General features: G+C 38.0%; 1 protein-coding gene across 7 annotated transcripts; it reads left to right on the forward strand.

Moving 5' to 3' along the window:
- The first annotated feature begins 216 nt into the window (after positions 1–216).
- On the forward strand, positions 217–21,652 carry LOC128689321 (uncharacterized). 7 transcript variants are annotated; one of them, XR_011392126.1, is made up of 9 exons: positions 220–303; positions 6,462–6,752; positions 7,064–7,213; positions 7,792–7,965; positions 9,283–9,393; positions 9,561–9,715; positions 13,335–13,512; positions 15,522–20,893; positions 21,066–21,652. XR_011392126.1 is itself a non-coding variant. In XM_070086047.1 (8 exons), the coding sequence occupies exons 2-8, from the start codon at positions 6,645–6,647 to the stop codon at positions 15,660–15,662; spliced, it is 1,017 nt and encodes a 338-aa protein (XP_069942148.1). In that variant the 5' UTR covers positions 217–303; positions 6,610–6,644; the 3' UTR covers positions 15,663–21,652. The 7 variants fall into 7 exon arrangements, 5 of the variants coding, with proteins under 5 accessions (XP_069942148.1, XP_069942146.1, XP_069942149.1 ...); XM_070086047.1 differs by having other exon boundaries at positions 217–303; positions 6,610–6,752; positions 15,522–21,652; XM_070086045.1 differs by having other exon boundaries at positions 15,522–21,652.
- The last annotated feature ends 895 nt before the right edge of the window (positions 21,653–22,547 follow it).

A 22,547-nucleotide genomic window follows, 5' to 3' on the forward strand; every position in this document is an offset into this window, starting at 1 on the left:
AGGGGAGAGGTGATGATGGGTGGTATATACAAGAGGGAGGGGAGGGAGAGGTGATGATGGGTGGTATATACAAGAGGGAGGGGAGGGAGAGGTGATGGGTGGTATACATGAGGGAGGGGAGAGGTGATGATGGGTGGTATATACATGAGGGAGAGGTGATGATGGGTGGTATATACATGAGGGAGAGGTGATGATGGGTGGTATAAACAAGAGGGAGGGGAGGGAGGGACGGCAGCCATGGTGTGTCTGGGTGTCCAGACAGTCACTCTGGTTCATCTAGTCTAGTGGATCACACACACTCTTGTGAGTACCTGACATACACTCTTGTGAGTACCTCACACACCTGAGTACACCTCCACTAGTGCCCTGGTGAATACATTTACCCAATTAATGGCGTTTATGGCCTCTCGGTCACTAAGAAAACCGGTGGTGCTGACGACAAAGGAAAATGCAGACAAAATAATGGTGAAATTGTTGTCTGTGGTTCAGGACGGTGACGCACACTTTAAAATCTCCCACTGAAGATGATTTTTAGCAAAGTTTGAAGTGTATGGAAAAATTGACATAAAGTGTACTTGCTGAGTATTACTGGGATGGAGAGAGAAGCTGGAGTGATGAACCAAGAGTAGACCTTAACACAGCATCTTAACTGAAGCCATTTTCACCTAACAGCTGGTTCATGTTGCAGTATTGCAAGTGTTCTTGCCTAATTATGGTTGCAGGGGTCGATGTACTGACCCCAGGTGCTCTCTGCCCACCCAAGACACTACTAACAAAAAAATATTATCAGTCAGTTCTTAAAAGCCGGCCACTTGTTTTATTACAATCAAATCTAAGCGCTAAACCCACAATGGTCATACAGTGTGTTTGGGTTGATAGGTAAATCTTGGGCCCCACATCAGCCTCCTGGGTGGTTTTCAAGTTGTATGTGGGGGGGGAGGGGGTCTTTTTATAAGTTCAAAAACTATTATTGGGACTTTGGATGACTTAGTAACGTATTATTCTAACAGGTTGACAATATAATCCAGGGGTATTTTCGATTACATACCCCCAGTAGATTGCTCAACATGCCCCCATACCCACTTCACTAGACTCGAAATCGCCCCTACCACTCGTGTTGGGTACCAATATAACTTCAAAAGATGTCAAGATAAGATCAATAGCTTGGTTTTACATTACATATGGATAGCTAGGAGCAACTGGTGACCTTTTAATTTAACAATCACATTTTTTAAAATTGTTCAGAGTACCATACCCCTATTTGATTCCCATGCCCCCAAGGGGTATGGATACCCCAGGTTAATACCCGCTGGTCTACGGGTTCCAGCAGCATACATTAAACTATCCATTATCACCTGACTCCACCTAGCAGCTAAAATAATGACCACGAATTCATTAATTATCGAGGGTAAGCTGTGAACCTGTGGCATGGATGATTTAATACGCAGCAGAGAAGGCTGACTTAATACCTTGGATCAAGAGCCTTTCATAAGCAGTGCCCCTCATGGAAGGTTCCTTGATGTTGGTGAGGGGCTCTTGATTTAGGGAATTGGAACTGTGCTCCAGTTCCCCGAAGTAAGCCTGAATGCCTTCCACATCCCCCCCGGGCGCTGTATAATCCTACGGGTTTAGCGCTTCCCCTTTGATTATAATAATAATCATAAGCAGTGGAAATAAGTCACTGTGACGTTTCTGGGTTATCCCAGGTTCTATGTATGATAATCTTTACGATAATCTATATAACTGTATTTGTGTATACCTGAATTAACTTACTCTCAAAGGACTGACCTTGACTGGGGGGGGAGGGGGTTGATTCAACAGTTACAACAAAGTATGTTCATGAGTGATGATAAAATCTTGAAGCTGCAGACCGAGGTGGGTTCAGGTTCAATGCAGACAAAAGACATTTTTAAAGCAACCTTGATTTGTCACTCCATCTTTCGACTTTGTTACCTCATAAGTTCAACCTTCACATCAAGTTAACTTGCTCCAGCCTCTTAGCCTTGCGCCAAACCCGTATAACCCATGCAAATTTGATGATTTTTTTTTTTACTCTTTCAAAGGAGGCCTTGATGCCGATGAAGGGCTCCTTATTCAGAAATTAGACCCCTCAAGGGAGGTTCCTTGACGCTGGTGAGGGGCTCTTGATCCAGGGAATTGGATCTGTGCTCCAGTTCCCTGAATTAAACCAGAATACCTTCCATCCCCCCACAGGCGCTGTATAATCCTACAGGTTTATCGCTCCCCCGTGATTATGATAATAATAAAAATCAGAAATTGGAGCTAATCTCTCTCATGCCTCAAATATGATTACCTCCTAGATAGACTTTAGGGAGGTGTCTTGGTGCTGGTGAACACCTTGTTACAACTAATTGTGGCCACCCTCCCATTCCTCGGATCAGACATAATTATCTTCACATCTCCCATTCCCAAAATATCGTATATTGCCTACAAATTTAGCTCCTCGTGACTATAATGCTAATACGGTGGAACCTCAAAAATCGAATGTATCACATCAAACGTTTCGAAAACAGGACATTTTTTTCGGACAAACTGTGTCCCTATTATCGAACGCGCCCCTATTTTCGGACTGCCGGATACGGGACATGTCCATGGGCCCGCTTTGTCCGCGTCCCTGCGCAGGCGCCATGAGCAATCTAGCTTTGTTTATGCTTGAGTGAACACTAACCTGCACTCTCATTCACACATTTTACGATTATTTCATTGTGTTTAGTGTTTGTGGGACTGTGAAATAAGCTGCCATGGGCCCAAAGAAACTTGCTAGTGTTACCCCTGTGGTAAAGAAAGTGAGAAACACCATAGATGTGAAGAAGGAAATAATACAGAAGTATGAGAGTGGTGTGAGACTTGTTGAGCTTGCCAGGATGCATGGGAAAAACAAGTCGACCATCGGTTCTATCCTGGCAAAGAAAGAACAAATCAAGGAAGCTGATGTTGCGAAAGGTGTTAATATGCTAACCAAAAAAAGACATGGTGAGGCAGCCAGTTCAGACAAATGGGCGGCTAAGAAGTTTGTACAGGAGTTTAAGGGGTACATAGACAGTGAAGAATTCAAACCTGAACAAGTGTTTAATTGTGACAAAACAGGCTTGTTTTGGAAGAAAATGCCAAAAAGGACCTTCATCACACAGGAGGAAAAGGCACTGCCAGGACACAAGCCTATGAAAGACAGGCTTACTCTTTTGTTCTGTGCTAATGCTAGTGGTGCTTTTAAAGTGAAGCCTTTACTTGTGTATCATTCAGAAAATCCCAGAGTGTTTAAGAAAAACAATGTCTTTAAGAACAAGTTATGTGTCTTGTGGAAAGCTAATCATAAGGCATGGGTCACAAGACAAATTTTCAAAGAGTGGGTCTATGAAGTGTTTGGCCCCAGTGTGAAAAAATACCTCCAGGAAAAGAAATTGCCACTCAAGTGCCTCCTGTTAATGGACAATGCTCCTGCTCATCCTCCAAACTTATTAGACCTCTTGTCTAAGGACTTCAGTTTTATAAAAGTGAAGTTCTTGCCTCCTAACATCACTCCTATCCTCCAGCCCATGGACCAGCAGGTCATTTCTAACTTCAAAAAACTCTACACAAAAGCAGTGTTTGAAAAGTGCTTTGAAGTGACCACAGACACTAAGTTGACCCTAAGAGAGTTCTGGAGGAATCACTTCAACATCTACAGCTCCATAAGCCTTATAGGTAAGGCTTGGGAGGGAGTGACTTCCAGGACTTTGAACTCTGCTTGGAGACAGTTGTTGCCAGATTGTGTCCAAAAGAGGGATTTTGAAGGGTTTGAGGCTGACCCTGACCCAGCTCACCCTCTGCCTGTTGTGGACTCTATTGTGGCATTGGGGAACACCCTGGGGTTGGAGGTGAGTGGTGAGGATGTGGAAGAGTTGGTGGAGGACCACAGGGAAGAGCTAACCACTGGAGAGCTGCAAGAGCTTCATCTGGAGCAGTATCAGACCACAGCTGAGGAACTTACTTCAGAGGAGGAGGAAGAGGGAGTGGATGAGGTGCCTTCTTCAAAGATTAAGGAGATTTGTGCCAAGTGGAATGATGTCCAAATGTTTGTGCAGAAGTACCACCCTGAGCAAGCTGAAACAAGCCATCTTTGCAACAAGTTCAGTGACAGAACCATGTCCCATTTTAGGGAAATGTTAAAGAGGTGCCAGAAACAGAGGACTGTGGACAGTTATTTTGTGAGACAGGGGTCCAGTGACTCTCAAGCTGGTCCTAGTGGCATTAAAAGACAGAGAAGGGAAGTAACCCCAGAGAGGGCTTTACCTGAAGTCCTCATGGAGGGGGATTCTCCTTCCAAACACTAACCCCAACTCCCTCTCTCCTCCCTATCTTCCAGATGCCATCACCAATCTTCAATAAAGGTAAGTAAAAATGTTATTTTATATGTATTACTATACATAATTAAAAACTATTGTATTTGTTGTATGTAAAACTGTAATTAATCTCTATAAAATGAATTTTTTTGTGTGAATACTTTTGGGTTTCTGGAACGGATTAATTGTATTTCCATTATTTCTTATGGGAAATATTGCTTCGAATTTCAGACTTCGAATTTAGAACTAGCTCCTGGAACGGATTAAGTTCGATTTTTGAGGTTCCACTGTAAGGGTCAAAGTTAAACCATGAACAAATATTATTAGTGGGAATGTGTTAAACTCACAGGGGTCAAGTAAGTTTATTCAGGTACAGGTACATATAAATTGTTATATAAATTATCATACATAGCAGTATATATGTAGATTACCTAAGATAACCTTAAAAAGTCAATGACTTATTTCCACTGGGACCCATGAAATTTCCATTTAAGGGGGAATGGGTGGCAATCAGGTTGGATACAAGTTTGGGCTGTATAAGTTGAGTTCCTTAGATGAAGAGCCCTTCACAACCATCCCATGATGAGAACAGAGAAAGCTGGGAGAGGGAGAAATTAGACCAGACACAATTCCATTGTGAGGGAAAGGGAAAATAATAAATTTATTTAGGCACAGGTGCACATAAGTACAATTATCATAGTGAAAGTTAAGACACATGTGCAACATCTGGATATCTTTATTGTAGACGTTTTGCCATCCAGTGGCTTTATCAATACAGATTCTAGGACATAATTGGAAGACAATAGAACTATATACAAAAGATGAGGTAATCAGTCCCTCCGCCTTGGAGTTAGTGTTCACAGGCTGAGGGACTGATTACCTTATCTTTTGTATATAGTTCTACTGTCTTCCAATTATGTCCTAGAATCTGTATTGATAAAGCCACTGGATGGCGAAACGTCTACAATAAAGGTATCCAGATGTTGCACATGTGTCTTAACTTTCATATTGTCGGTATTTTATACCTTTCTTGCACAATTAAAATAGTGTAAATTACCTAGGATAACCCAAAGAAGTCAGTGATTTATTTCCATTGGGCTCCTTGATATTTCCATTAGGGTCTTTGTATTTCTATAGGTTTTGCTAGTAAATGTTACTCCAGATCTCCACAGAAATGCATGTAAAAATAGCACATGTTATGCAGACAACTCATTTTTTATTATTATGGTACAGTACACTGATAAGAGCAACTAAAGTGGTAGATCAGTGGGAAGATAATGCAATATACTATATGTATTAGGCTCAGGCACACACTTCATTTGCTACATTGGAGCTTCCAATATCTGATCCCTTTTTGTCTATAACTCTGCTTGGGGATCCCAGTTCCCTATAACCTTTGGGACCCTAGCTCCCTATAACCTGCTTTGGGACCCTAGTTACCTACATCCTGTTTTGAGACCCCTTGTTACCTATAACCTGGTTTGGGACCCTAGTTACCTACAACCTGCTTCGGAACCCTAGTTACCTAGCTGCCCTCCCATTTCCTATATCTAATCTGATTGTCTCCCAGTCTTAAGTGCTGTATGATATCTGAGTATAGCACTTCCTACCTAAAAATGGTAATTCCCTGTTTACCTAGAGGGTTTCGGGGGTCAACGCCCCAGCAGCCCGGTCCGAGACCTGTGAATTTTAGTTTAAATCATTGAATTTTAGTTTAAATAATTAATTTTAGTTTAAATCATTAAGATACATATGTAATACAGTGTCTATCAGTCTATTTTCCGGTCATTAAAATCTAGTTTATAATGCACACTGCCGTCAGTACTTGTATCAAATTCTAACCACAGCCTTGTTTTTGTTTGTGAGTTTGTTTGAAAATGCATATTATTTTGCTTAAAACATGTGCTTAACCCATATGGATTATTCAGTGTTATGAAAATCTTAATGATTTAAACTAAAATAGTAACATTATACAGTATTGTAAATGCATTCTAGTTCCTGTTGCACAATTTTGTACTGTTTTGGCTTGAGTGTTTTCTTGAATTAGCATGTCTCTTCATGCATTTATATTACTGTACATTGTAATAGAATTTTTATTTACATTTTTTCTATTTCCAGAATGTGCCTAGTTACTTTTATGACAACTTCAACCAAACCCTTAAAGGTTTTGAAGTGTATTTTGGTGTTCAACTCTCAATTCAAAATAGTTTTCCTGTTCAACAGCTACATATTCTGTACAGCAATTAGACCAACTGTTGTATTGCAGACGTATAGTGCATCCAACTGATACAGCCAACGAAGATGGTGCCTCACATACGACACATGCTTTGCAGTATGCGCATTGGCACCACCTTTGCTTCTGCAATGGCACCCAGGGTCATGTCATCTCTCTTCTACAGCAGATTAGGGGTAAGTTATGTACTCCGGGGCTAAAGGTCTGCAGTGTATGCACTGCATAAGGTCCGTCTCCACTAGGCAGTCTTGTTCTTGTAAACTAGTACATACACAGAAACAAACATGACATATGTATCTACAATTATAATGTAGTGAAAAATATCTTGCATGTGTCATTAATTAATGTTACTGTTTTCTCTCCATATTCATTCTCTTGCAGTATTAAAGAATTAAAGTACAGTAGTACGTAATTATAATTTGGTTAACCTTCTCCTTACTCAACTGCATAGACACCATTCAACATTTGCTTATTTTTGGCTGTACAGGCAGTGACCTCATCACACCAAGGACTTCGGCAGCCACCCTCTGTGGCACTGTCGTTAATCCATGTCCGTGACTTCCAGTCACGCAGGTTCTCCCGTAATGTCGAGTTCTTCACTGAAAGTGATGTTCCAATCCCCAAAAATACAATGGAGGTGAGATGTTATGCAGCCCCAGTCCCTCCATAATATCTTGTGTAAATTTATACTGTGTATCTTTCTTGCCTTCACTGGGATTGTTAGTGTAAGCGGTATTCCTATAAGGAAAAAACACATACCTTACAGGAGCATCATTAAATGCTTGGTATCTTTTATTTTTAAGGTTTTTATCTAACCTATTATTTTTCTTTGCAGTAGGTGTAGTAGTAACACTATATTCCTTGAACATAAAATCCTATGATGTTACTTCTAGGTCCCTTACATGCCTTTTTTTTCTTTTCTTCATTTTGAGCACTAGTCATAAAAAAAAATTCAGGAATTCATCTTATTCATTTAGTGGGGGACTCACTTTTCAGTACACCCTTTTTTTTTTTGTTTGTTTTGGAATTTATTATTATTATTATTGTGGTAAAAACAAAAATATTAAAATGTATTGTTCTTTAATTTTCCATTTACAGTCAGTCACTGAGGATAACCCATTATACGTACAATATTATACAATATTAGTCGTTCAGTTTTACCTTTCATGTTTGATCACTTCTTCACAATTGATTAAATAATCCTCCTCCACCCAGATTGCTTCAAAGCTGAGCAAACACGAACGTCCATTAACACTCTTATTCTGCTGGCTCATGGCCCGGGAACGACATATCAAGAAGTATGCTCAGCTTTACACCAACTTAGGGTTTGATGTACTAAAGATAAGAATTTCACCATTTGATCTGTTGCGGCCTACCAAAGGATCACAAGTGAGAATTAGAGTATTTTAATTGTTGTAGTGTATAAAATATCATGCAAAAAAATCAAGAGCTTTGAGATCAAGAAGTGTGGGGTTACAAAGCATTATTCAGAGGGCTGAGGAGAGGTTTTTGAGGTGGTTTGGACATTCAGAGAGGATGGAGCAAACTAGGATTAGAAGGGTTTATATACCTGGGTTGGAGGGAAGGAGGGTAGGGATCAACCTAGGAAAGGTTGGAAGGAGGGGGTAAAGGTTTCGAGTGCTAGGGGCTTGGATGGACACCCAGTATGCTTGTGCGAGTGGAGGCAAGGATTTTATTACTACTGTCTGTTGTTGGAGGGTGATCAAGGTAACATTTGTGAAGGAATTCAGGAAAACTAGTTAGCCAAACTAGAATTCTAGAGGCAGAAAGCACAGTGCCCGCACTGAAGGAGGGGAGGGGATGTAGCAGTTCAGAGGGTCATTTGAGCTGTGATGTCAGCATGTTTTTTGGCAACAATGATTGAATGAATGAGAGTGACAGTGAAAGCGTTTCCTCTTTTTTGGGATGCTGTACCTCAGCATGAGATGGTTAGTTAGTTTAATATGTTTATTATGCACCCCATACCCATCCTGTGGGCGGTAGTCAAAAGATTACAGAGGTACATAATTGGTCCAGGGACTGGACTCCAAAGTTTTGATAGCTGAGCAAGTTACAGAGGTAATGAACTCACAATTTACAAAGGTAATGAACTCCAGGTAGGTCTGGTCACAATCATGACAATTTACAAAGGTATTTACAGATTACAGAGGTACATAATGGGTCCAGGGACTGGGCCCCCAAAGTTTTGATAGCTGAACTAGGTACAAAGGTAATGAGCTCACAAGTTACAAAGGTAATGAATTCTGTAAGAATGGTTACTTACGTTTATACATGGCTACAATCATGAACAAATTATAGTGTGGAATATGCATACGTGAGACGCATTATGCATCCACCACCTTACTGATAAATTTGTGATTACATTAATACATTAAAAGGAATAACAAAGTATAACTTAAGTACAAGGAGCTGCTTGATAAATATGGTTATAGTGCACAGTACCTGTGTAGTTAATTATTTACAGCAGAATGTGAAATGTAATGTTGTTGCAAATAGTACCGTACATATAATCATTATGTTTAATGTAGATGAAATTTGTGGACACACAAGTGAATGTAGAAACCAAAATTGTACATATATTTATGGATAAATAACTTATGTTTACCTTCACAGCACTGTAAATTTTAGTTTCATAATGTTTTATAAAACAGTACTGTAAACTATTGAATTTTTTTTTTTTTATAGGTGGCAGCAGATCAAGTGTTGCAATTCCTACATGCTAACCCCTCCCACAGTCCTGTCCTGGTCCATGGACTGAGTGTTGGTGGCTATGTTTCCATGGAGCTCATGGTTAAGGTCAGGCTCTGAAGTTGTTAGTAAAGTATTACAAAAATGAAAGAATAATGAATTCATGGCTATATTACCTCTTTCTGTAGACTTCATCAGAAGGCAGTTTTTTGAATGGAAAGTATGTAGATGCTCCCAGATAGAATGAAAAAAAATATTTCATTCAATTCATACAGATTCACAACGACATGAAAAAGCATGGACACTTGCTGAACCGTTTTGTAGGACAAATCTGGGATAGTGGAGTGGATATTGATGGAATCCCTGATGGAGTGCCCAGAGCCATCACCAACAACCAAAGTTTACAGAGGAATATCAAAAAATACCTCCTGTGAGTGTTGGTAGCAAATTAAATTTCCTGGGGCTATGGGCAATGTGTGGTGTAAATATTATGCAGAGAATTCGTAGTGTGGAAATTAGGAGGTGTGGAGTTACAAAAAGTATTATTCACAGGGCTGAAGAGAGGTTGTTAAGGTAGTTTGGTCATTTAGAGATGGAGCAAAATAAGATAACTTGGAGGGTGTATGAATTTGTAGTGGAGGGTAGGAGGGGTAGGGGTCATCCTAGGAAAGGATGAAGGGAGGGAGTAAAAGAAGATTGGTGTGCAAGGGCTTGGGCATGCAGCAGGCATGTGTGAGCGTGTTAGGTAGGAGTGAGTGGAGAAGAATGGTTTTTGGGACCTGACAAGCTGTTGGAGTGTGAGCAGGGTAATATTTTGTGAAGGGATTCAGGGGAACCAGTTAGATGTACTTGTCCTGGAGGTTGGAAGTACAATGCTTGCACTTTAAAAGAGGGGTTTGGGATATTGGCTGTTTGGAGTGACATCTAAACTGTCGTATCTGAACACCTCGGTTTGAATGATGGTGAAAGTGTTTTTCTTTTATGGGTCACCCTGCCTTGGAGACAGCCAACATGTTAAAAAAATATATATACAGTGGAACCCCAAGTTTCGGCCGCCCTGAGTATCAGCCGCTTCTAGTTTAGACCACTTTTTTTTTTTTTTGGCTGAATATTGTCCCGAGTTTTGCCCTGTGCCCTGTGTTTCGGCCGGCATACCAGACCTGTCCGCCTGCCTGTGCCTGCGTGCCTGCCCGCGCAGGCATCGTGAGCCAGTCTAGCTTTGTTTATCCTTGAGTGAATATTATCCTGCATGCTCATCCAAACATTTCACAGTAAATTCATAACTTCTTAGTGGCAGCCCTTTGGTAAGGAAAGTGAGAAACATGATAGAATTGAAGAAAGAGATTGTAGAAAAGTACCAAAGTAGAGGAGGAAGAGAGCAGGGAGAATGTACCTTCGTCAGTGATTCTGCTATATGTACAATACTAAAGCACCAAGAGCCGATAAAGGCTATAGCGCCAGCCAGTGATAAAGTGTAACAAGTAAGTTAGAAAAATGACAACACAAAACTTAACTCCTCCATTGTTCTTTGAGGTATATAGGGCGACTGAAAACGCCCCACCTCTGCTGCCACTTATGCTTATGCTCTCAGTGGCCCTTATACACCCAACAACAACACAACATAACACCACTCGTGATATATGTAATGATGTATTTTATTCATCCTAGAGTATATGTTATGTTTCTATGTTATTAATATTGTTTATTATGTCATATTAGATGAATTGTGATAGATAAATAAGCTGTACCTAGGTAGTAGGTTGGTATGACTCAAGAAATCGTAATGACACGATTGCAAACAAACCATACCCCCGGCTGGGATTGAACCCGACGGGCTGGAGTTTTGAGACTCTATGACCGCGGGTTCAATCCCGGCCGGGGGTATGGTTTAGTAGGTTGGTAGACAGCAACCGCCCAGGGAGGTACTACCGTCCTGCCAAGTGAGTGTAAAACGAAAGCCTGTAATTGTTTTACATGATGGTAGGATTGCTGGTGTCCTTTTTTCTGTCTCATGAACATGCAAAATTTCAGGTACATCTTGCTACTTCTACTTACACTTAGGTCCCACTACACATACATGTACAAGCACATATATACACACCCCTCTGGGTTTTCTTCTATTTTCTTTCTAGTTCTTGTTTATTTCCTCTTATCTCCATGGGGAAGTGGAACAGAATTCTTCCTCCGTAAGCCATGCGTGTTATAAGAGGCGACTAAAATGCCGGGAGAAAGGGGCTAGTAACCCCTTCTCCCGTATAAATTACTAAATTTGAAAAGAGAAACTTTCGTTTTTCTTTTTGGGCCACCCTGCCTTGGTGGGATATGGCCAGTTTGTTGAAAAAAAAAAAGAAAAAAAAAAGAAAAATTTTCGTTTTTCCTTTTGGGGCACCCCGCCTCGGTGGGATATGGCTGGTATGTTGAAAGAAAGAAAGATTAATTTTTTTAAATACTCTTATTTGTAATGGTTCATTGTTCATTATACTTAATAAGACTAGTAATCTATGCTTTGCCACATATCCATACAGAATTATGAAAGACATTGATAGTCAGACAACTATTGTTGCTTCATTTGTCATGTACAGTAATTTACTCAGAGTTGTTCAGTACCTTATACCTGGAGAGGGGTTTTGGGGGTCAACGCCCCCATGGCCTGGTCTGTGACCAGGCCTCCCGGTAGATCAGGGCTTGATATTTCCTCTTATCTCCATGGGGAAGTGGAACAGAATTCTTCCCCTGTAAGCCATGCGTGTTGTAAGAGGCAACTAAAATGCTGGAAGCAAGGGGCTGGTAACCTCTTCTCCTGTATATATTACTAAATGTAAAAGGAGAAACTTTCATTTTTCCTTTTGGGCCACCCCGCCTCAGTGGGATACGGCCGGTGTGTTGAAAGAAAGAAAGAAAGAAATAAGCTGTAGTGTCATATTGAAGGACTATCTTGTCCTGTCTCCAAACAAATTCTCCTGCCTCTCTCTCATATGCCAACAAGAGTCTTCAATAAAGGTAAAACTGATTTAAATGTTCATTTATCCATTAAAATTAGTGCTTTATACAAATTTATTTCTCATTGTTTTCTGTATATTCATTTTTTAAAAAATAATTTTTTTTTGTGAATATTTTTGGGTGGAATGGATTAATTGGATTTACATTATTTCTTGTGGGAAACGTTGCTTCGACTTTAGGCCTACCTCCTGGAACGGATTACGGCCGAAACTTGGGGTTCCGCTGTATATGTAATAAGGCGTGGAACACTGTAGTTGCACAAACTAATATAACATTAAAAACATGCTTTATTGGCTACTAAAAAAAAAAAATTATATATCCATATTATTTTAACTAGTTTTACTTGAGCCTTATTATAAATGATTTAATAATTATAAGATAAATAAAGGTTTCTGTGATTACTCACCCTGTTAATTAAATAGGTATTACTGTAGTAAAAATTTTATAGCCATATTTGGAAATAATTTGTTTTAAAAATATTACTTATAAAGGGTCAGCAAAGAGGTCAGAAAGAAAGCCTATAATGTTTGGTAGTTAGGACTACCTTAATTAAAACCAATCGTTCTTGGTTATTTTTATTAGCTGAGGAATGGGGTAAAACTTAGATATTTAATTTTTGTGATGGTGGATTCAAAATGGAGGGCAAGTGTTATGCAGGAGAGACCTGGTGACATGACTGATGAACAGAGGAAAGATTGCACCTCCAACTTCATGCCTGAGTAATTCTGTAAGTTTTGCATAAAGTTTTGCATTTTTGGTGTCATTACCTTTAGAAAAAGATTCTCTGCAATTGTAGAAGCTAAAATTATTTTTTTAAATTGTGCCACTGACAGGATTTTTTATTTTAGGGGTCATAGTAGTGAAAGGGTTAAGATCATGACTTTCAAGATTAGCAAGAAACTACATTATTTGTACTCAAACTGCTATTGCTGGGTGTTGTACCCATTTTCTTATGTCTAATAAAAACATAATTTAAGGAGTTTTACCATCCAAAGTCTTGTGGAGCATACAAGATAATCAAATAATGATTTTTTTTTTTTTTTTTTCAGGTGGTACATGAAGGTTCAGTATAATACAGCAACAATTCATTACCAGAGAGCAAGTGCAAAAATGCATGAAAACTTTCTAGGGGTGCCAGCACTCTTCTTCTTCTCTGAAAATGACCCAGTCTCCACCCCAGAAATGAATGCTAAGGTGTACAAGAAGTGGGAGGCTAGAAATTTCCCAGTAAGCTCAAGTTTTTATATTTATCTGTTCAGTATTTTTTTGTATGTAGGCATTATATAAATTACAAAGAGGAGTGAAGGGTCAGTAATGAGATGATCAAAATGTATATATGTACAGCCTCTCCTCACTTAATGACAGTTTTGTTTCTAAGACCACGTCGGTAAACGAATTCGTCGCTGAGTAAGGAGCATACTATACTGGTAGTGAATTTGTCAGCCATCTTTGATATTGTTTTAGTGTCACCTTTGCACCATTTATAACATTTTTGGTATATTTTTAAATGTTTATACAGTAGTGCACTGTATATTGTAATAAACAGAATAGAGAAAAATCAGCTCTAATTTACATTATTTAGGTATGCACACTGGTCAGAAAGCCGGTCGTTAGTCAGAGTTGTCGGTAAACGAGTACATCACTAAGTGAGGAGAGGCTCTTATTACTTTAGGATATTGACAAAGTGGACAAAGATTGACATGTGAGGGAGAAATGGAAATAAAACACCCAGATGAATTGTAAGGAATGTTATAAAAAGCATTTTCACTGTAAAAGAAACAAATAAGTTAAATGAGCTAAGTGCAGCAACAATATGGTAATTAAAAGGCTAGGAAGCACTGACCATTTCCTACCAAGGTAGAATGACACAAAAAAGGAAAATACATTCACCATCACTCATTCCCTAGCTGTCTTTGTAGAAAAACATGGACGTAACAGGTGTTTACCTGGTGTAGTGACATAATGAAACCCTGACATCCTCATTCATCCTGAGTGCAGGCACTTTCCACTTCCAAAACATTACTCCTGCTAACTGCTTTTTCTGAATTCCTTCATAGATGTTACTTTGCTTGCACAATAGCAGCTTATTAAATAATAATAATAACAACAACTTTTCATATACTTGGACGTGAGTCCTGGAAATGGGAAGTACAGTGCCTGCACTTTAAAGGAGGGGTTTAGGATATTGGCAGTTTGGAGGGATATGTTGTGTATCTTTATACGTATATGCTTCTAAACTGTTGTATTCTGAGCACCTCTGCAAAAACAGTGATAATGTGTGAGTGTGGTGAAAGTGTTGAGTGATGATGAAAGCATTTTCTTTTTGGGGATTTTCTTTCTTTTTTTGGGTCACCCTGCCTCGGTGGGAGACGGCCGACTTGTTGGGGGGAAAAAAAAATAATTATCTCTATTTGACCCAACCCAAATTTGAAAGTTTCTTTTTTGTTTTAGTAAATGCATACAGAATAGGTTACCAGTTCCTTGCTCTCAGCATTTTGGGTGCCTTCTAAGATGTGCTTTATGGTGTTAGAGAGTCTAACACTCTTGCCAGTGGACTCATAATTTAAATGCTTAGCAGAAATTAAAGAATTTCAGTTTGCATTAGAGCATGAAAATAATGCTAAGCTAATAACTACTACAGAAGCTGGATATTGAACTTGCCAGATTCTGTGTTATTGAATGAGGTAATTGTTTTCAATGTACATTTTTGTATTTGTAAAGTGTAGTAAAGCTAGGTAAGCTACATTTTTTATGGAGGGCCTAGTACCATATGTTTGCAGTTAAAGTTTCTTGTGCAGTGCTAAATCACTATAGATCAAAGTATTTTGTAAATCAATTAGCTTCCTGATTTCTGTGTAGGAGAATTCCTTGCACCATCACTAGAGTGAATGACATGGTTACAATATATGCAGTTGTGGGTGTTTAGTAGATAACACTTAAAGAATAACTTAGTTCTATTCTAATAACATAAGTACTGCAATAGTATTGGAGTAGACCTAGGTGATATATTATGTACAAAAGAGAAAAAAAGTTATAGGTGTAGAGACTACAAGCACTCCAATTTATATAAAAAAAATAATGAATAATTGGAAGTTAGAGGTGACTAATACGTAGTATGGAACATAAATGAAAGTTTAGTTGAAACTATAAAACTATAATATTTTTTAATCTTTTTGAAAGAGGTGATCAGATAAATGCTGAAACAGATATAATGATAATGTAAATTATAATTACAGGTATATGTGAAGTGCTGGAAAGATTCAACCCATGTCAGCCACTACTTAAAACACAGGAAAGAATATGAAGGTGAAGTGGTTGCCTTCTTAGAGCACATTGGAATAGTTGAGCCAACCCGACAAAGAGCTTCATCCGTCTGAAAGTCCTTGGATATTTGAGTGAAATTATACCTTTGTAGAGAAATATTAGATAAAGCAAAAAGATATGATGTACTTAGTACTGAATGTGTGTTTTGTGTCGAGTGTAGTGACTGCACGAGTAAAAATTGAGACCATCATTGGTGACAAGAAGTGTGCTTTAGTGGAAGTATATTGTACTGTTCCAAGAAGACTACATGATAATGAGAGTAATGTTCCTATATTAACATCAATTGCTAACTATTTTATGTACAAAATGGATGAAGTCACAGTTTATATCAAATACAATTTTTCATGAGCCACGTCCATTGAAAATTACTACGTTGATATATTAACAGTTATAAATAATGATACATAAGGACACTTACGTTGAATATTCAGCATGACAAGGTAAATGAGATAAAAGTTATAATAGTGTTATAATAGCTGGTATACAACATAACAACTAAGAAGTGTCATGTACAGTAACTTCAACTTCCCCTTAAGTATTATTTTATTATACCAGTTATGTACATATCTGGTTGAAGTTTTCTATTCATTTTCTTTCTCTAGTCACTTTTTTTTTTAAGTGGCATCTTGTGATTGAGTTTATATAATATTGTAATCTCGTATTTAGTTTTTCTTTAATTAGTATTCTTTTTCATCATAAACAGAATTTTTTCCTGGATAAATAAACATTTATTTTTAAATGCTATGACTATGATCTGTATATTTGAAAGACTAATTATTTAAACTATTGTACTAAATTAATTATATGTAGTATGGAGAAAAGAAAATTTTGTTAACATGAATTTGTAACTAGCAAAATCCAAAGTTGAACCACCAAGATATCCATCACATATTAATATATCATAATGATCGGGGTCCATGACGTATCGGTCCTCGCAGTTCGTGGTGCCCTCAAATTCGCCATAAATGGCAAGATCCTTCCAGGGTAAGCATTTATTTTCATTATTATTATTAATGTAAATGGCAAATTTTTGCCTAGACATGAGAAAATGGGCCTGTATGGTGGGTGTGTACAGTATAAAAAAATCCTGCCTCGCAGTGTATGATAGGAAGAGTTAATCTCTGATTGAGCATTTGGAGGATTTGTTTTAAGGTGGTTTTATTGCCTGTTGGTGCAACAAGGACTGGAAAGCACTAGTGAAAAGATTTTGGGTCTCTAAGACCAAAAGTGGCTTGTTATAGGTCTTAGAGTGGCAGAAATAGTTTTTTTTTTTTTCTCCTGGAGAGGGGATGGTCTACTCCCTGCCCCTACTTGTGGTCTGCTATATGGGTTTACTAGGGCTGCATCAGTTATTGGGATGTCCTAAACCATGGCCAAGACTTCTTGGTTATAGTTTATTAGCTGAGAAATGGGGGAGGGGGGACATCAACTTTTTATGACTGGACTCAGAATGGAGGGCAAGTGGTGTATGAAAGAGGCCTTGGAATGTGATTGATGAACAGAAGGAAAGTGTGGCTGGAATGCCTACAGTATTTGTTTTGGATGGTTTTTAGATTATTATTTTTGTTGAAAATGTAAAATGGACCAATTTCCCAATTTCTGGGCACCTAAGAGGGTATAAATCTGATTAGTTGAATGGGTAGTTTCTTGTGACCAATGGATAGTACAGAATGAACATTAGTAAAATAGCTGGAAAATGGGTCACTTGGAGCAATGGAACTGGTTGAAAATAGGCCTTAGTGGACAAAATTGCTATTGTGTAAAGTGTTCCCTAACCTCCAACTTTACACCTGCATAATTCTGTTAGTATTACATCAGTCTGCATTGTTAGCACGATTATGTTATAGAAAAAATCTTGTATGTTGACTTATGGGTTTAGCGCTTAGTTATCACTGCAATAATAAATATTTTTTATTCAGAATTGTAGACACAGGGCTTTTAATTTTAGGGGGTGTGGATAGCTTAAGAGTTAAATTTTAAACATAATTCTGAATTGATACAGTATTACTGCTTTGCTTCAGCTAGTTACTAATGTAGTATTCATGGCCCAATAATGACTTACTTATAATGATGGTTCTGGGGGACACCAGCACCTAGTAGGGTGAGAATGCTCTGTCCTTACATGAAGACAGTTTATATACTGTAGTCAGTAAATTTCACATTCAGCAGCTTCATAACTGACCCTTTTTTTTCTTTAAATGGTCCTGTGATCATCTGCCTATTATGCTGTACTTTATAAGAAGAAGCCAACTTCATAAGAGATGTTAAATGCATACTGTTGGGTCTGATTTGGCATTTCTTCTAGTACGAGTATAGAACCCAAGTCTCGGAACAATAACTGTGCTGGGATTACCAAGTCTGAGTATTATACTGCATTTCTTCCTTTAAACTGCTAAATGACCCATATGGATTTAAAACTATTTTGTGAATACTGTATCAAAGTTTGTCATTTATTTTTTACTGAAGGGTCAGTTTTCATGGCAAATATTAAATGACCATAATTAGATGCTAATGTGGGACAGAGTATCTGTGATCTGTTATGTTGAACAATGGTTTCAGGAATGATCATTCCTCTGGCCTGGTTTTGCATCAGGCAGCCTAAATTGGAAACGAAGTACAAGTACAACACCAGTTTACTCGCAACAGATTGTAATAAAGTTGGTAGAATTACCAACAATATGTAAAGTAAAAGGACACAAGTGCAACTAATGTGACATTTTATTGTGGCAATGTTTCGCTCTCCAGGAGCTTTATCAAGCCATTATGGTAATGGCTTGATAAAGCTCCTGGAGAGCGAAACGTTGCCACAATAAAATGTCACATTAGTTGCATTTGTGTCCTTTTACTTCGCAACAGATTGTCCGGCACTTCGTTTTGTCTGTACAGTACTGCGACTACTTTTTTGTCAAAATAGTTTACCTAGTGGCCACAGATGGCATTGTATGTAGTGCATGCTCATTTATATTGTTTACATTGTAGTTGTTCACGATGATCCCTTGATTCTCTGATTCTTAGCATATTTTGTTAAACTTAGCCTTGGCTAGTGATTAGTTCTGCAGCTCCAGTAAAATTCTAAAATTTATTACTTTGTGAGTGGTAATACTGCAACATTCTTTGTAAGTACAGTAATAAACCTGTTTCACTTGTACTAATGTTTAATTCAGGTTTCCAGCAGAGCATGACAGGTTAGAGGTGTATTGTTGAATTATTATTATATGACCTCTTTTGGTCCAGCAAAATCGATGCACCAGCAAAGCCAAGGCTGTACCTGTATTGTATTACAGAATTAAGAAATATAGGAAGGTAAAGATAGTTGTACACTAAATGTTAGTACAGAATATGTTCATGAGATATTTGTCTGCCATCTGACATATCTAAGTTATGGCTTAGTTGCCAGGTAGAGAAAAATTGTTGCAGGTAGACCTTTATTACTGCTACTATATAACATTTTGTATTGGACTGAATTTGATAAAAGTCCAGCCCTTGACAAAAAGTCTTAACAGTAATGCAGGTTTCCCTTCAACATAATATCTTGCATGTTCATGAGCCAGAAAGAGACAAGCAATTTTGTCAGTGCAAAGCATTTAACAGTTTCGTAGTACTTCCCTGGGTAGTGGTTTATCTACCAACAAATTCTTAAGGAAACGTCCAAATGCAGGTGTTGACCATGCAGTGATGTGCTCAACAGTTCCTTAAAGAAGTCATACAAGTGAAAGAGGATATAACATTCCATTGGCTTTATGGCTATAGCTAAGTTATTTCAACCTTATAATGAATGCAACTGGTCCTATGGCAGGCATGAGGCAGGTCTCGGTGGACGGTGGTGTCTAATGTGTTGATGCACGTGGTTTAGTTGATGACCATAGGTAAAGGTATTGAGCGGTTTAGTGTTTTCATTTTGGTGTGCTTCATTGATGAAGGTTCTCAAGAAACTGTTCCAATGGTGCACCTGTGACTTTGGGCCTTGACCCAGCCAGAGGTTGTCTGACCACTACCTCTGGCTGATAGACTGGGGTGGTAAAAAGATATGACTACCTAATTGTGCTGTATGCATTTTTTCTATATCATAGAATTATTTAATGTTCATTCTTTTATTTATTTGTAATTTCTAAACAGAATTTTAGTTTTAGAATTCTGGATTTGTACCAAATTCAGTACAAACCAGGAAGGCTTCAACATTGGAAATGCTGTATGTATAATTATTCATCAAGTGTTTATTTTGTGATGTACAGAAGGAGGACCCCACATATACAGCACCTTTTTTTTGGTGTTCCATGTTTTTGTTGGCTTTCAAATGAGCCATTATTCCATGCACCAGTAACTATTGCTGGTGGGTGGAATGTAATAAACAATGGCTCAATTTGAAGCCAATGAAAATGTGGAACATTGAAAAGAGGTGCTGTACATGTGGAGCCCTGTACTGTATATGGTAATGTTAATCAGTATGATCTACTTTAACTGGTTGTTAGGAGGCTCTTTTATCCTAAATAAAATGTTTTTTGTATAGATATGATAGTTTTTTTTATTAAAGTACAAGTAATGCCCAGTGAACTTGATTGCAATACAGAATTTTTTCAGCTTATGCTTGGTAGAATTAAGATTATATTTTTTTATAATTATGGTTTATTTAATGGCATGTGCTATATTCACTACAGTGCTAAACTGTTCATAACTTGGTAATTAACTGGAAAGCAAAGAAATCATTTTACTTGATATAGTGAAACCAAAGTTCAGTTTCAGACTAGTTAATCAAAAGAGTTACAATGTGATAGTTAGCAACCAAACTATTAATGATAGACTTCAATGAATCACACCTTTCCGTGGGTGAATGAAGTACTGTACTGACAAAAGTTATATTTATGTCAAATATTCACCATAATCTGTTTTCTGAAGCTATGTCGGTGACCTCTTACACTGGATTGTGATCTGATCTCAAATAATGGGCCTACTTGAAATAGTGGAACTAAAGACTTGTTTTATGCTGGGAATAGCAAAACAGACTCTGAGAAGTATGGTCGTCCACAACATCCCTAACATGTAAAATAGCTCACATGAAACACTGCCAGCTGATCTTTGTGTGTATAAAACACTCACAATTAAAACTGTTATAGAAACTCTGACCTTCCCATGGATTTAGTACTTTTTTAACTGTATAGTAGATTAATAATAATGAAAATGAAAACTAAAGTATTTATAAGAAGGCTGGACTTACCTGCTTACTGCAACTGTATGATATATAGCATTGTAAACTGGTGTATTTTTTTAGTTTACTCTTTACAAGATAGTATATGGAAATTAAATGTATTTTGTATATGTATTAATAGGTTTGACATTCAGAATATTGATTAACCACAGGAGATAACTACTGTTGTCAAGCACTTACTGTATAAAATCTGATCAAATAAATCCATTTTTCACCAGAGATTTAAAACTTGCCACATCTCATTTTGTGAAAGTGGCATTTTCAATATTCCATATTACCTTAGCTGCCATGTGATGTAGAGGTTATTCAAGTTAGTACTCTTAACTTGACTTAATCGCTGCATCAAGTGGTGCCACCAGGGACCCTTTGATTCACTGGAATAAAAAAAAAAATTAGTGTTTATAATATTCTGTACATCTATTCACATTTCTTGAGTCATTTGTTAAGTAGTAAGTTAAACTTTATCCCTTGCAGCATACAATATATTTTCCTACTATGCTTTTGCAGTTTCTTCTTCACCCTGATGCTGGTGAGGGGGTTCTAATCTAAGGCATTGGACCTCTGATCCAATGCTTTAAATAGTCTGATTGCCTTCTTTTTCCCTAGATACTGTATGACCCCTATGGGTTTGTCACTTTTCGAATGTAATAGTAATGTTTTACAGTTTCTATTTGCTGTTAGTAACTTTGCACCTTCATAGCTTACTTGTTAAGGACAACAATGTCATAAAAATATAGAATAGTATAAGATTTTATTTGACATCCAATATTTATCATTCATAAAGATAATACATGCTCCTGAGTGTATTTATGTAAATAAATATTGTTATACTTGAACAAACTGTTATATTTTATTGTGCCTTCTCCCTAAGGGGAAACTTACCTATGTTGTGAGGATTATATTACATTCATGGGCAAGTGCTAAACTTGTAGGGGCTGCACAGTGCCTGGTGGATGTTAAGTAGTAATCAGTTTGATCCAAGGAAAGGGAGGATAACTCCAGGAGGAAGCACTGAAAAAAAGAACTGTTGAAACAAAGTTGAATTTGTATATAAAAAATACACTTAGATTTGAATGTGTGATAGAATTTGGGTGAAAAATGTACAGGTAACACCCCACTCGGGTACATGACTACAAGGGAGGCTGTATGACTCATGTGGGTTTAGCGCTTAGTTTTGATTGTAATAATGATGTGGGTGGCAAGTGGTTCTTGTTCCAAACACTTACATTTCTCATCCCCTTCCACGGATCAACCCTTCGATTATATTTTCCCTTAGGTGTTCACCATTACCCTTGCCGACTCTACCTCTTTCATACTCCTCACCCTCACTAATTTCTGATTTTTGCATATTTCATCTTTAGCACATCCTGCCCTGCAGTGCTGTAGAACCCTTGTGGGTTTAGCACTTAGTTATGATTGTAATAATTCCCTGGCTCAAATGTGAATGCTCTCTCTCTTCTAATGAAACAAAAATCTATTGACTGGTCAGGGGCCTAAGGTGTCACTGGGCACACAGCCAAATTGTCATACCCACAAGGTACAGTACTCGCTCCCATCCTTCTCATCCTCATATCTAACATAGACAGAGATGTAAGTCACAGCACTGTGTCCTTTGCTGATACCAGAATTTGCATGACAGGGTCATCCAATGAGGACTGCAAATCTCCAAGCAGTCATTAACCAAGTCCTTAAAGTGGCTTCAGAAAACAATATGAAGTTCAATGAAGACAAATTT

Source organism: Cherax quadricarinatus, chromosome 18 (assembly GCF_038502225.1).
Source record: "Cherax quadricarinatus isolate ZL_2023a chromosome 18, ASM3850222v1, whole genome shotgun sequence".
Taxonomy (NCBI): Eukaryota; Metazoa; Arthropoda; class Malacostraca; order Decapoda; family Parastacidae; genus Cherax; species Cherax quadricarinatus.

What these genes read in the sequence shown, in the direction of transcription:
- LOC128689321 (XM_070086047.1), top strand. Translation starts at nt 6,645, where the DNA reads ATGGTGCCTCACATACGACACATGCTTTGCAGTATGCGCATTGGCACC. An exon ending in TCCCCAAAAATACAATGGAG is followed by an intron (nt 7,214 to 7,791) that starts GTGAGATGTTAT and finishes TCCTCCACCCAG; the next exon opens with ATTGCTTCAAAGCTGAGCAA. An exon ending in CCATGGAGCTCATGGTTAAG is followed by an intron (nt 9,394 to 9,560) that starts GTCAGGCTCTGA and finishes CAATTCATACAG; the next exon opens with ATTCACAACGACATGAAAAA.